Source organism: Hemiscyllium ocellatum, chromosome 26 (genome assembly GCF_020745735.1).
Source record: "Hemiscyllium ocellatum isolate sHemOce1 chromosome 26, sHemOce1.pat.X.cur, whole genome shotgun sequence".
In the NCBI taxonomy this organism is placed as follows: domain Eukaryota; kingdom Metazoa; phylum Chordata; class Chondrichthyes; order Orectolobiformes; family Hemiscylliidae; genus Hemiscyllium; species Hemiscyllium ocellatum.
In genome coordinates, this window is record NC_083426.1 from 3,444,850 (window position 1) to 3,459,843 (window position 14,994).

At 43.5% G+C, this 14,994-nt stretch overlaps 1 protein-coding gene across 2 annotated transcripts in view; it reads left to right on the forward strand.

Annotated features, from left to right (window-relative positions):
* LOC132828135 (tyrosine-protein phosphatase non-receptor type 22-like) overlaps positions 1-14,994 on the forward strand; it is a 98,737-nt gene that overhangs the window by 70,578 nt on the left and 13,165 nt on the right. For both annotated transcript variants that reach the window (XM_060845050.1, XM_060845051.1), the window contains 2 exons: positions 4,618-4,689; positions 12,580-12,692. In XM_060845050.1, the coding sequence (XP_060701033.1) occupies positions 4,618-4,689; positions 12,580-12,692 (185 nt within the window). The remainder of the gene's footprint in view (positions 1-4,617; positions 4,690-12,579; positions 12,693-14,994) is intronic.

Genomic DNA, 14,994 nt, shown 5'->3' on the forward strand with positions numbered 1-14,994 from the left:
TTGTGATCATTCAAAACTCACTGGCACAGGGAAAGTCCCAGATGATTGGAAGATCGCTGCTTTAACCCCCTTGTTCAAGAAAGAGTCAAGACAAAAGATGGAAAGTCATAGGCCAATTAGCCTAACCTCAGTTGTTGGTAAAATTCTAGAATCCATCGTTAAGGATGAGATTTCTAAATTCTTGGAAGTGCAGGGTCGGATTAGAACAAGTCAGCATGGATTTAGTAAGGGGAGGTCGTGCCTGACAAATCTGTTAGAATTCTTTGAAGATGTAACGAGTAGGTTAGACTAGGGAAACCCAGTGGATATTAGCTATCTAGATTTCCAAAAGATCTTTAATAAGGTGCCTCACGGGAGGTTGCTGAGTAGGATAGGGCTCATGGTGTTCAAGGTGAGCACCTGGCATGGATTGAGGATTGGCTGTCTGAAAGATGGCAGAGAGTTGAGATAAAAGGTTCTTTTCAGTATGACATGTGGTGTCTCGTAGGTTTCAGTGTTGGGGCCGCAGCTGTTCACTTTATATGTTAATAATCTGGATGAAGGACTTGGGGGCATTCTGGTGAAGTTTGCTAAAGATACAAAGTTAGGTGGACAGGCAGGTAGTACAGAGGAGGTGGGAAGGGTGCAGAAAGATTTAGACAGTTTAGGAGAGTGGTCCAGGAAATGATGGATGAAATTCAATGTGAGCAAATGCAATGTCTTGCACTTTTGGAAAAAAGAATACAGGTATGGACTATTTTCCAATTGGTGAGAAAATTCATAAGCCAAAGTACAAAGAGATCTGGGAGTGCTAGTCCAGGATTCTCTAAAGGTTGACTTGTGAGTTGAGTCCGTGATTAAGAAAATGAATGTAATGTTGTCATTTATCTCAAGAGGGTTAGAATATAAAAGCAGCGATGTGGTTCTGAGCCTTTATAAATATCTAGTTAGACCCCATTTAGAATATTGTGTCCAATTTTGGGTCCCACTCCTCAGGGAGGACATACTGGCACTGGAGTGTGTCCAGCGGAGATTCACATGGATGATCCCTGGAATGGTAGGCCTAACATACGATGAATGGCTGAGGATCCTGGGATTGTATTCATTGGAGTTCAGAAGATTAAAGGGAGATCTAATAGAAACTTACAAAATAATGCATGGCTTAGAGAGAGTGGACGCAAGAAAGATGTTTCCGTTAGGTGGGGAGACTATGACCCATGGGCACAACCTTAGAATTAGAAGGGGTCAATTTAGAATGGAAATGAAGAGACATTTATTCAGCCAGAGAGTGGTGGGCCTGTGGAATTCATTGCCATGGAGTGCAGTGGAGGCCAGGTCATTAAATGTCTTCAAGGCAAAGATTGATAAATTTTTGATCTCATAAGGAATTAAGGGCTATAGGGAGAGTGTGGGTAAGTGGAGTTGAAATGCGCATCGGCCATGATTGAATGGCAGAGTGGACTCAATGGGCCAAACTGCCTTAATTCCACTCCTATGCCTTATGAGTCACCATTCTCCCCAATGCCATCACCACTATTTATCCTGCGACTTGCATCAATGAAACAGCTGAATATTAACACAGTGCGAGTTCCTTGCGTACAATTTCCTTCAGTGTCACTTGGTCAAAATCCTGGAACTTCCTCTCTAACAGCACTGTGGGTCTACTTACCCCAAATGAACCACAGCCATTCGAAAAGACAGCTCGCCAGCACATTCTCAAGGGTAACTAGGGACGGGCAATAAATGCTGGGCATGCCAATGACATTCATCATTAAATGAGAAAAAACAGTTGTTACTTTTCCTGCAGAAACGACTTCCTTGGCTGTTAAAAAAAAAAATTTTAGGGGTTGCAAAAGGTGCTATAGAAAGGCAAGTCTTTGTTCTGAAACTGTGTGCTCAAGACAGTAGGTGATGCCACCAGTGGCAGTGAAAATGTGGAATAAATGTTGGCCTTGACTCTCCCATCTGAAGAATAAATGAGAAAGAAACAAACAGAGTAAATGTTTTACACTGTTCATGTGTTCCACCTACTGCTGCCTCTGTCATCTCTGGAAACCTACGCCCTTTCTCTGATCTTCCATTCCGATGACACCTTCACACACATGAACTGGACAGAGAGAAATGAATGAAAGGAACCTGCATTGATATAGCAACTTCCACAACCTTTGTACATTGCAAGCTAAGGAGTATTTTGTGACATCTGGGGCTGGCTAACTAATGAGGTCTGGGATGTGGTTCAAAATGATGCGTCACTATGGGGTTGGATTCTCACTCGAACTGAAGTAGCCTCAGACCCTGTCTCCTCACCTTTAGCCAGAGTAAAATCACTGTATGACCTGTGGTTTATCAACCCTTAAATAATCAAGGATGCTACTTGAAGCAGTTGGTGAAAGTCCTGGTGTAATGTAAGAAATAACAATCCAATTTGAATCCTTACTCAAAGGCCTTAGAGGGCCAGGGATGAATATGTAAAAACCACATCAATCACAGCTCTCATAAAACCGTATGCCATTGGAGCAGAAGCAGCTCATCGAGTCTGCTCTGCCATTCAGAGAGATCATGGCTGATCTGCTAATCTTCAATTCCACTTTCCTGCCTCTTCCCATAATCCTTGACCCCCTTCTTGATTAAAAATCTGTCTATGTCAGCCTTAAATAAATTTAATGATCCACCTCAACAGGCCTCTCTGATAAAGAATTCCACAATTTCATTGCCCTCTCCGACAAAAGAAGTTCAGCCTCATCTCTGTCTTAAAGAGTGCGGCCTCTTTATTCTGAAATTCTGCCCTCTCGTCCTGGACTCTCCCACAAGGTGACACACCCAATCCTCATTGAGTCATAGAGCTGTACAGCACAGAAATAGACCCTTTGGGCCAATTCATCCAAGCTGGCCAGATATTTTAAATTAATCTAGTCCCATTTGCCAGAGAACAACTGGAGAACAGTTGGAATGAATGAATTGAAGGGTTATGAGGAAAAAGAATATAAACTGGACATGTTAACACTGACAAAGAGATGGTTTGTTTGGAGGCTGAATAATTGCTATTTTTAAGATTCTAAAGGAACTGGATCTCATTGACCATGAACCGTGACCTTGTCTGGAACAGTAGAACAGAAAAACATTGTACCTGAAGAGATTAAATTCTAAAGTAATTTACAAAAGCTTTATTTCAGCCATAGAGTCATAGAGATGTACAGCATGGAAACAGACCCTTCAGTCCAACCCATCCATGCTGACCAGATATCCCAACCCAATCTAGTCCCAACTGCCAGCACCCAACCCATATCCCTCCAAACCCTTCCTGTTCATATACCCATCCAAATGCCTTTTAAATGTTGTAATTGTACCAGCCTCCACCACTTCTTCAGGCAGCTCATTCTATACACGCACCACCCTCTGCATGAAAAAAGTTGCCCCTTACCTCCCTATTCAATCTTTCCCCTCTCACCTTAAATCTATACCCTCTAGTTTTAGATTCCACTACCCTGGAAAAAAGACCTTGCCTATTTACCCTATCCATGCTACTCATGATTTTACAAACATCTATAAGGTCACCCCTCAGCCTCTGACACTATCTATCTTTTCAAGGCCTCTGAGAATCCTATATATTTCAATAAAGTCAACTTCATACTTTTTTTACATTCCAATGACTACAGGCTCAATCCACTCAACTCAACCTAATGTTCACAGTCAGAGAGGAGGAAGAGCATCACAACTTGCTTGGGTAATGTACATACACGAAATGATACCAGGACCATAAGACCCCTCATGCCTGCTACAATATTCTGAGGTCAAGGCTGGTCTTCCATCTCCATTTCCCTGCACAATAGATTAGATTAGATTCCCTACATGTGGAAACAGGCCCATTGGCCTAACAAGTCTACACAGACCCTCTGAAGAGTAACCCATCCAGACCCATTTCCTTCTAACTAATGCACCTAACACTATTTAGCATGACCAATTCACCTGATGTGCACATCTTTGGACTGTGGGAGGAAACAGGAGCACCCGGAGGAAACCCACACAGTCACGGGGAGAATGTGCAAATTCCACACAGACAGTTGCCTGAGGTTGGAATTGAACCCAGGTCCCTGGCGATGTGAGGCAACAGTGTTAATGACTGAGTCACTGTGCTGCCATGTGGAGGATCCACAATCTCTGGTCTAGACTGTTCCAAAGATTCATGACCCTCTATTTGAAAAATATTCTCCCAATTCTCACTCCTTATTAACAAATCCTTTATCCTGAGTCTGTATGCCTGTGTTCTTAATACCGTAGCCAAGGGAAAATGCCTCTCAGTGATGGTCTCTATCATTTACCATCTGTACACTCTTAACCAGGCGCATATAAGTGGAGATTGATCATTCAAGCAAGACAGGCTTGAATTGGGCACTGCCACTTGACTGTGACTCAAACAGTGATGCTCAACACGGCAGCCCCAAGGTTTGAACTGTTCCACAGTAACTGATAGAATAGCATTACCCATCATTACGCTGAGTTCAAATGGTCAAAACAAAATCTTCAATATGATCTAACAGAATCTGTGTCTTTTTCAGAGATTTGCAGTAATTCTCCAAACCATGTACTTTGATTAAGTATTGAATAAACTAGACTTCCCCTTTCATTTTTGTTTCCCAGATTCCGATGAAGAAACTCCTCCTCCTCTGCCAGAAAGAACCCCTGAATCCTACATGCTCCCAGATAACCCCGGTAAGTGGATCACAGATCTCTCCAGAAGACTCACGTCACAACTCGGAACAAAAGCAACAGTGAGGAATTTCCAGATCATGGGGGGTCAGATCATGAGCTGGAAAGTTCCAGAATGATTTATTCATATGATTCAGGTAAATGTGGGGGGGGTGGGGGGGTGGTTTGGGGGAAACAGAACAGAAAAGCAGAATATTTCTTAAAAGGTATGAAATTCATACATGTTGATGCTCGAAGAGAGAAATGGGGAGGGGGGGGGTGTACTCCCCATGAGAACAGGGAATGTTAATACACAAGTATAGCAGGTGATTTGGAAAGCAAAATGCTTGTCACCCTTTATTGCAAAGGGCATTGGAGGACAAGAGTAAAGAGGCCTTGCTGCAATTGGGCAAGGCTTTGTTGAGGTAACACCTGAAATACCATGAGTAGATATAAATGTGTGCAAAACATTGATAGTTCCACAGACAGTCCACATCTATCAAGTCATATAAAGACTATTTATACTTTGAAACATTTCATAACTGAAAAAAAAGGGTTTGCAATTTCCATTAGCATTTGTTGACACAATCTGAGGGTTATCATTATGATATTGTAATGATCCCAGCTGATGTCATTATGGGATAAATCAGATCCCAGATGAAATTTTATTTACCAAAGCAGACTTGCATCAAAACATAATCACGCAATGCTGCAATGTACTTTTAGCAATTAAACAGAGATTTATTCCGCAAAAGAAGTTAAGATAAGATAGAATAAATGAAGCTTTTAACAAATAACACAATTTGAAAGATTTTGAAATATGCAATAAAGCATCCAATATTCCACCTATCCAACAACATCACACTACCGAGCAAGTTTATTTCCCTATCATATCTATAGTTTTTGAAAAGCTTTGTGCAATTCTGGTCATCCTGGTAGAGGAAAGATGTTGTGAAACTTGAAAGGGTTCAGTAAAGGTTTACAAGGATGCTGCTGTGGTTGGAGTGTTTGAGCTATGGAGAGAGGCTGAAGAGGCTGCGGCTATTTTCCCTTGGAACCTTATAGAATTTTATAAAATCATGAGGGACATAGAAAGGGTCAATAGCCAAGGGTAAAATAGAATAAATGAAACTTTTTAACAGATAGCACAATTTGAAAAATTTTGGAACATGCAGCAAAGCATCCCATAATCCCCAGAATAGGAGAGTTCAAAACTAGAGGGTGTAGGTTTAAGGTGACAGGGCAAAGTCTCAAAAGGGACCGAAGGGGCAACTGTTTCATGCAGAGGATGGTGTGTGTATGGAAATGAGTTGCCAGAGGAAGTACAGGAAGGCTGGTACAATAACAATATTTAAAAGGCATCTGGATGGGTATATGAATAGGAAGGGTTTAGAGGGACATGGGCTAAACGCTGACAAATAGGACTAGATTAAGTTAGGATATCTGGTCAGCATTGACGAGTTGACTGTAGAGCCCGTTTCTGTGCTGTACAACTCTGACTATTTTCCTTAACTGTTTCTTTCAATTCCTAGTTTTGAAGGGTTGAGAGCCTCTTCCTTGAGTAACATAACTGAGCTCAGACTTTTTCAGCATTGAATGGCCTTTGCAAGATCCTAACCAAGCATTTCTGGTCTGGGACTTACAAAGTAAAGCCCTAACACTGAGGTAACATATTTCCTAACTTTTCTGAAGTCTCCTTTCGATAGGGAAACCATTTCATACATCTTACTTCAATCTGTATTGCTATCGACTGAAACCAAAAGCTTTCCGAAGTTTGTCCCCTGTACAACGCAAAGAAGGTCAATTAATGATTGATTCTAACTCAACACAAGCTCGTGTTTTTCACTGCTTTCTCTGTCCATTTGTAAATCTTTCCCAATGCAAACAAATACCCATTACCATTTCTGGAACCCTCTCTCTTTTTCTGGTGTGATTAATTATGGGGAGGTGATGACCTAGTCTCATTATCACTGGACTATTAACCCAGAGACCAGGTAATGTTCTGGGGACCCGGGTTCAAATCCTGCCACAGCAGATGGTAGCATTTGAATTCAACAAATATCTGGAATTAAGAGTCTAATGATGACCATTAGTTGATTGTTGTTGACCCATCTGGGTAACTAATGTCTTTTAGGGAAGGAAACTGCCATGTCTACACGTGACTCCAGTCCCACAGCAATTTAGTTGACTCTTAACTGGCCTCTGAGCAATTAGGGATGGATAGAAAATGCTGCCTGACCAGTGGTGCCCTCATCCCATGAAAGAATAAAATAAAGGTTCCAGAAAAACATGACAAGTAAATCATTGAACCCTTCATATATAAAGCCTAAAATCCATTTGTTACGAGCTAAAAATCCAAACTCTAAAATAAAAGGGATTCAAACATATATAGATCACAGTTCTTACATCACAATATTACCTCTGCTTGAAGCTGCGATAACTTCTCATAATCACTATGGTGGCTTGCAAGTTAACAGAATCACAGAAGGAGACCATTCTGTCCTTCCTATCTGCACCAGCTTATAATTAAACATCATTACCCAGTGCCAATCTCCTGCTTATCTCCCCATATCCTTGTGCATTATTTCTATTCAAATAATCATCCAGTGCCCTCTTGAATGCCTCAAATGAAGCTGCCTCTACCACACTTCCAAGCAGTGAATTCAAGACCCTAACAACTTACTGTGTTTTCTCCTCACTTCACCCTTGTTTTGATTCTTGTTCTTTTTATGAGCAGGAATTTCCTTTCTACTTACTCTATCCAGCCTGCTCCCTCAGATCTCTTCTTAGCCTTCTCCTTTATAAGGAGAACAATCCCAACTTCTTCAGTCTATCTACATAACTGAAGTTCCTCATCTGTGGGACCATTCTTGTAAACCACTTCTGCCCTCTCTCTGATGCATCCATATCCTTCCTTTTAACGTGGTGACCACAAATGTTCACAACACCCCAGCTGAGGATGAATAAGTGGGTTGTACAAGTTCAACATTACCTCCTTGCTCTACACCCTATTAATAAAGCCAAGAGCACAATATGCTTTATTAACTGCTCTCCACCAGTCCTGCCATCTTCAGTCATCTGTACACATAATACCCAGGTTCTTCTGCACCCGCATCTCCTTATTTTGTGTTGACTTTCAATGTTCTTTCTACCAAAGTGCATCCAAGTCTCACATCTCTGTCACCTATCCGCCCACTCCAGCAACTTGTTAATGTTCTTTTGACGTTTCACACTATCCTCTTCACAGTTTACAATTCTTGTAAGTTCTGTCATCTGCAAACTTTGGAGTTTCCTCCAAACATCATGATCTAGATCATTAAAAATATCAGGGAAAGCAAGAGTCCCAATATTGACTCCTGGGGAACGCCTTACAACCTTCCCCCAGACCATTGACCATTACCCTCTGTTTCCTATCACTCAGTCCATATTGTATCCATGTTGCTACTGTCCCTTTTATACCATGGATTCTAATTTTCCTCACATGTTGTATCACACTGTATCAAACACCTCATTATCCTCATTGAGTCTTTCTGTTGCTCTTCAACAAACTCCAGTAAGTTACTTAAACATAATGTCTTCCTTAGAAATCTGTGCTGACTCTTCATAACTGATTCACCTTTTTCCATGGAACTACTAATTCTATCCTGTGTAATTGTGTCCAGAACCCCCACCCCCATCACTGAAGTTGAACTGACTGGTAATTGCTCAGCTTATCCTGACAACCTTTCTTGAACAAGGTAGTAATGTTTGCAATTCTTCCATTATGGTCACTATCCCAAAAATGCTCGCCCACTGATACTTCAACTACTTGACCAACTTCATTCCTGGGATTCAGTCTAGCACTGCCCCTCTCTAGTCGGATATCTGCATAATGGCACAAAAAGCTCTTCCAGAAACTGGATTAATACTTCCACTCTAAAGAGGCAGTATCAATGAGGATCTTTTATTTTGAATAATAAAGTGACAGCTATATTAGATACTCAGAACCTTATTTCGTGTCATTGTAGTTCCTGAGGTCTGTCTATGGTGGCTACTGCATGAATTGGTATGAAGGATGTCAAAGCAAAGAACTGGCACATGGGGATTTATGGGTTAGCTCTAAGTTGGCACAGGAGTTTAACAAGCCAAGTCAGTAATAAAGAGTTTTATGTATTGGACTGGAGGGTACAAGAGGAAAAGGGGGTGGATAAAGAGACATACCTTGTTACAGAGGATAGGAGGGGCCATGAGAGATGGGTGAATGGACAGAGCTCTGCTTGGGATGGGGTGTGGAAACTGTGCAGGGTGAGAGGGAGGTGAGATCAAGAGCACTTTTTTTTGTTGTACTGCTGGTCTTACAACTGGGATGATATTACAGGGCACTGCTTTTCAAACAGGCCTCCTCTGCCTGTATATTGTTTGTGGAAGGAGAGTGTGGAGCTAGAATCATGTTAACAACTTTCTCCCAAGAACAAAAATCCAATGGCTCAGGGCAGTTTCTGGATCTACAGAGATGGAAAATTGCCAAATGCTATGTTCCTGGTTCAGGAATAAAAATTCCGGTGTTGGTCTTCATATTTATGGAAGGATTCACTTGAATTAGAGATGAAACAGCAAAGATTCATTACATGGATCCCTGGGATGTAGGGCTATCAGACCCGCTGAGTAAATCAGGGCTTTATTCTCTGAAGTTTAGAAGAATGAGAGAAACTCCTGGAACTCCCTCCCTAAGTGCATGAACTGCAGTGGTTCAAGAAGGCAGCTCACTCCCACCTTCTCAAGGGCAACTAGGGACAGGCAATAAATGCTGGCCCAGCCAGCGATGCCTGTCCCATGAATGAATCTCTTTAAAATCTCATTGAAATTTTCAAGATTCTGAAGGGGCTTGACAGTGTTAATTCTAAGAGGGTTTCTCTACAGACTGGGTAATCGAGAACCTGAAAGCATTACCCAGGTGAGAGGCTGATCATGTAAATGAGATGAGAAGATTTTCTTCAGTCAAAAGTGGGTGAATTTTGTATTTTTTGGAAGGCTGTGGATGCTCTGTTTTAAATACATTGAAAACTGAGACAGATTCTTGGTCACTCAGGGAATCAAGGGATATGAAAAGTGGGTGGAAAAATAGTTATAGCCAAAGATCAGTTCTTGAAAGTGGCACCAGGGTGGTGGTGAAGGCGTTTGGCACAGTTGCCTTTATCGATCAGAGGTTGGGGCATGTTGCAATTGTCCAGGATATTGGTGAGGTTACTTTTGGAACACTGTGTACAATTCTGTTCGCCCTGCTATTGGAAAGATATATTAAGTTGGAAAGGGTGCAGAAAAGAATTACAAGAATGTTACCAAGCCTGGAATATTTGAGTTATAAGGAGAGGCTGGATGAATGGGACTTCTTTCGCTCAAACATAGGAGGCTGAGGGAAGACATTATTGAGGTTTATAAAATCATGAGGAGCATAGATAAGGTGAATAGTCAAAGGCGTTTCCCTCGGGGAGTTCAAAACTAGAGGGCATATAAGGTGAGTGGGGAAAGATTTAGAAGGGATCTGAGGGGCAATGCTCTAACACAGAGGGTGCTTCACATACGGAATGAACTGCCAGAGAACGTTGATGCAGGTACACTTACAACATTTAAAAAACACATTTGAACAGGTACATGAATAGGAAAGGTTTAAAAAGATATGGGTCAAATACAGGCAAATGGGACTAGTTTAGTTATGGCAACTTGATCAGCATGGACCAGTTGGATCAAAGGGTTTGTTTCCGTGCTGTATGACTGTATTGACTAACAGAGCACACTAGATGGGCCAAATGGCCGAGTCCTCCTTCGAAGTGAGAAGCTAGATTATAACTCATCCTATCAGTGCTCTATAGACTACAATTCAGCCAAACTTGCAGTTAATGCACATCATCACGTTTGATTTGGTTTAATTTATTATTATCACAAGTACTGAAATACAGTGAAAAGTCTTGTTTTGCATGCAACCAGGCAAATCATACAAGGAATGGGGACAAGGTAAAAGAGGTGGAGGATGGTATTGCTAATCAGGGATAGTATCATGACTTCAGAAAGGGAAGTCTTCGAGGAGGGTTTGTCTAGAGAGTTAGTATGGGTGGAAATCAGAAACAGGAAAGGGACAGTTACTTTATTAGGAATTTTCTACAACCTTCCCAACCCCTTCCCCCAACCAATAGCAACAGAAACACGGAGGAGCAGATTGGGACGCAGATTTTGGAAAGGTGCAGAAGTAACAGGGTTGTTGACAGGGCTGACTTTAACTTCCCTAATATTGTTTGGAACTTTCTTAGTTCAAATCATTAGGATGGAGAGTTTTTGTCACGTATGTCCAGGAAATGTTCCTGATGCAATAGGCAACAAGAGGGGAGGCCATATTGGATTTGGTCTTTGGCAATGAACCAGACCAGGTGTCAGATCTCTCGGTGGGACAACATTTCGGTGATAGTGATCACAACTCCCTGACCTTTACTATACTCCTGGAGAGGGATAGGAGCAGATGGTATGGGAAAGTATTTAATTGGGGGAGGGGGAACTAAAATGCTATTAGGCTGGAACTGGGGCACCTAAACTGGGAACGGATGTTCTCAGGGAAATGCACAACAGAAATGTGGAGGTTGTTTAGGAAGCACTTGCTGACAGTGCTAAATAGGTTTGTCCCACTGAGGCAAGAAAGGGATGGTTGGAAGGAGGATGCGCTAACAATTTTGAAAAACATAAGGATAGATAAATGGACAGCACAGTCATTTAGTGGTTAGCACAGAAGGCTTACAAGGTCAGGAATCTGGGTTCAATTCCTGCCTCGGGCGACTGTCTGTGTGGAGGTTGTACACTCTCCCCCATGTCTCTGTGGGTTTCCTCCCACAATCCAGAAGATGTGCAGGTCAGGTAAATTGGCTATGCTAAATTGCCCAAAGTGTTAGGTGCATTAATCAGGGGTAAATATAGTGTAGGGGAAGGGTCTAAGGGCAAGTTACTCTGAGGAGGGTCAGTGTGGACTTGTTGGGCTGAAGGGCCTGTTTCCATACTGTAGGGGAATCTAATCTAAATCCCTTTGACCAGATGGGACATACCCTAGGTTACTATAGGAAGCAAGGGAAGAGATTGCTGCACTTTTGGCATTGACCTTTGTATCCTCACTGTTCACTCGAGTAGTGCCAGATGACTGGAGGGTACCAAATGTTATTCCTTTGTTCAAGAAAGGAAAACCCTGGGAATTACAGACCAGTCAGTCTTACGTCAGTGGTGGGCAAAATATTGGAGAGGGTTCTGAAAGACTGATTTTCTAAGTAATCTTAAATCCTTAGTTTGATTTGAGATAGTCAGCATGGCCTTGTGAGGGAAAGGCCATGCCTCACAAACCATACTGAATTATTTGAGGATGTTGATGAAGATCGAGCAGTGGATGTGGTGTACTTAGATTTTAGCAAGGCATTTGATAAAGTTCCCCATGGTGGACCCTTTCAGAAAGTAAGGAGGCATGAGATACAAGGAAATCTGGCTGTCTGGATACAGAATTGGCTGGGCCATAGAAGACATAGGGTGGTGGCAGATGGAAAGTATTCAGTCTGGAGCTTGGTGACCAGTGGTGTTCTGCAGGGACCTGGAACCTCTGTTCTTTGTGATTTTTATAAATGAGTTGGATGAGCAAGTGGAAGGGTGGGCTAGTAAGTTTGTAGATGACACGAAGGTTGGTGGAGTTGTGGAATAGGGTGGAGGACTGTTGTAGGTTGCAATGGGATATTGACAGGATGCAGAACTGGGCTGATAGTGGCAGATGGAGTTCAACCTGGAAAAGTATGGAGAAGTCTTTGATTATGTTGGCTCCTTTCCTGAGGAAGTGGAAGTGTAATTGTCAGACACAATTGCTGCCCAGACCTGACCAAAGTTAATCATTCCTTGGTTTATTTTCCTCTGATACAGAGTTGGTACCAATTCCTTCAGCATCTCGGAAAATTGGATCATCTTCAGAATGGAGTGGATCTACACAGCTCAAGACCTTTGTGGAATCCAAAAATGTGAAGACACGGAGTAAGGTATTGGTCACAAGCTACGAACTCTGCATATTGGAGACATAAACAATGGAGTAACTGCAGAAAAATCAAGACCTTTGTCAATGGGGAAAAAGGCTGAGGTGGCCTGAGTTAGCTTCTAGTGGATGTAAAATAGAGGAATTCCCTGAAGATTTAATAGTGGGACATCCAGCATTGAATCTGTGAAAGCCCGGCAATTTTAATGCAACCAAGATAGCTGCCCCACTGAACTCATCTCTACCTACCTCGACACTGTCCTATCCCCCCTAGTCCAGGAACTCCCCACATATGTTCGAGACACCATCCACGCCCTCCACCTCCTCCAAGACTTCCGTTTCCCCGGCCCCCAACGTCTCATCTTCACCATGGATATCCAATCCCTCTACACCTCCATCCACCATGACCAGGGCCTCCAAGCCCTCCATTTTTTCCTCTCCAGACGTCCCCAACAGTACCCTTCCACCAACACACTCATTCGTTTGGCTGAACTGGTCCTCACCCTTAACAATTTCTCCTTCGAATCCTCCCATTTCCTCCAGACCAAAGGGGTAGCCATGGGCACACGTATGGGCCCCAGCTATGTCTGTCTCTTTGTTGGCTACGTAGAACAGTCAATCTTCTGTAATTACACCGGCACCACTCCCCACCTCTTCCTCCGCTACATTGATGACTGCATTGGCGCCACCTCGTGCTCCCACGAGGAGGTTGAGCAATTCATCAACTTCACCAACACATTCCACCCTGACCTTAAATTTACCTGGACCATCTCTGACACCTCCCTCCCCTTCCTGGACCTCTCCATCTCCATTAATGACGACCGACTTGACACTGACATTTTTTACAAACCTACCGACTCCCACAGCTACCTGCATTACACCTCTTCCCACCCTATCTCTTGCAAAAATGACATCCCGAATTCCCAATTCCTCCACCTCTGCCGTATCTGCTCCCAGGAGGACCAGTTCCACGACAGAACACACCAGATGGCATCCTTCTTTAGAGACGCAATTTCCCTTCCAACGCAGTTAAAGATGCCCTCCAACGCATCTCATCCACATTCCGTACCTCCGCCCTCAGACCCCACCCCTCCAACCGTAACAAGGACAGAACGCCCCTGGTGCTCACCTTCCACCACACCAACCTTCGCATAAACCAAATCATCCGACAACATTTCCGCCACCTCCAAAAAGACCCCACCACCAGGGATATATTTCCCTCCCCACCTTTTTCTGCCTTCCGCAAAGACCATTCTCTCCGTGACTACCTGGTCAGGTCCATGCCCCCCTACAACCCACCCTCCTATCCTGACACCTTCCCCTGCCACCACAGGAACTGTAAAACCTGCGCCCACACCACCTCCCTCACCTCTATCCAAGGCCCTAAAGGAGCCTTCCACATCCATCAAAGTTTACCTGCACATCCACTAATATCATTTATTGTATCAGTTGCTCCCGATGTGGTCTCCTCTACATTGGGGAGACTGGGCGCCTCCTAGCAGAGTGCTTTAGGGAACATCTCTGGGACACCCGCACCAATCAACCACACCGCCCTGTGGCCCAACATTTCAACTCCCCCTCCCACTCTGCCGAGGACGTGGAGGTCCTGGGCCTCCTTCACCGCCGCTCCCTCACCACCAGACGCCTGGAGGAGGAACGCCTCATCTTCCGCCTCGGAACACTTCAACCCCAGGGCATCAACAGTTTCCTCATTTCCCCTTCCCCCACCTCACTCTAGTTCCAAACTTCCAGCTCAGCACTCTCCCCATGACTTGTCCGGACTTGTCCGACCTGCCTATCTCCTTTTCCACCTATCCACTCCACCCTATCCTCCCTCACCTATCACCTTCATCCCCTCCCCCACTCACCTATTGTACTCTATGCTACTTTTTCCCCACTCCCACCCTCCTCTAGCTTATCTCTCCACGCTTCAGGCTCTCTGCCTTTATTCCTGATGAAGGGCTTTTGCCCTAAACGTCGATTTCGCTGCACTTTGGATGCTGCCTGAACTGCTGTGCTCTTCCAGCAGCACTAGTCCAGTATACTGATGGGGAAGCCAAGTACTCCAATCCTGTGCTCTTTCTGTACTGGGAGTTTTTGATGAGGAGAGTGTAAAGGAAGCTTTACTCTGTATTCCAATCCTGTGCTGTTTCTGTCCTGGGAGTGCTTGATGGGGACAGTGTAGAGAGAGCTTGACTTTCAGTTTAGAAAAATAAAGGGAGCTTTACTTTCAGTTTAAGAGTTGAGTATTTTCTTCCCAATTACATCTAAAGGCGACTCCAAATTCAAAGTTCTGAAGACCTGCATCC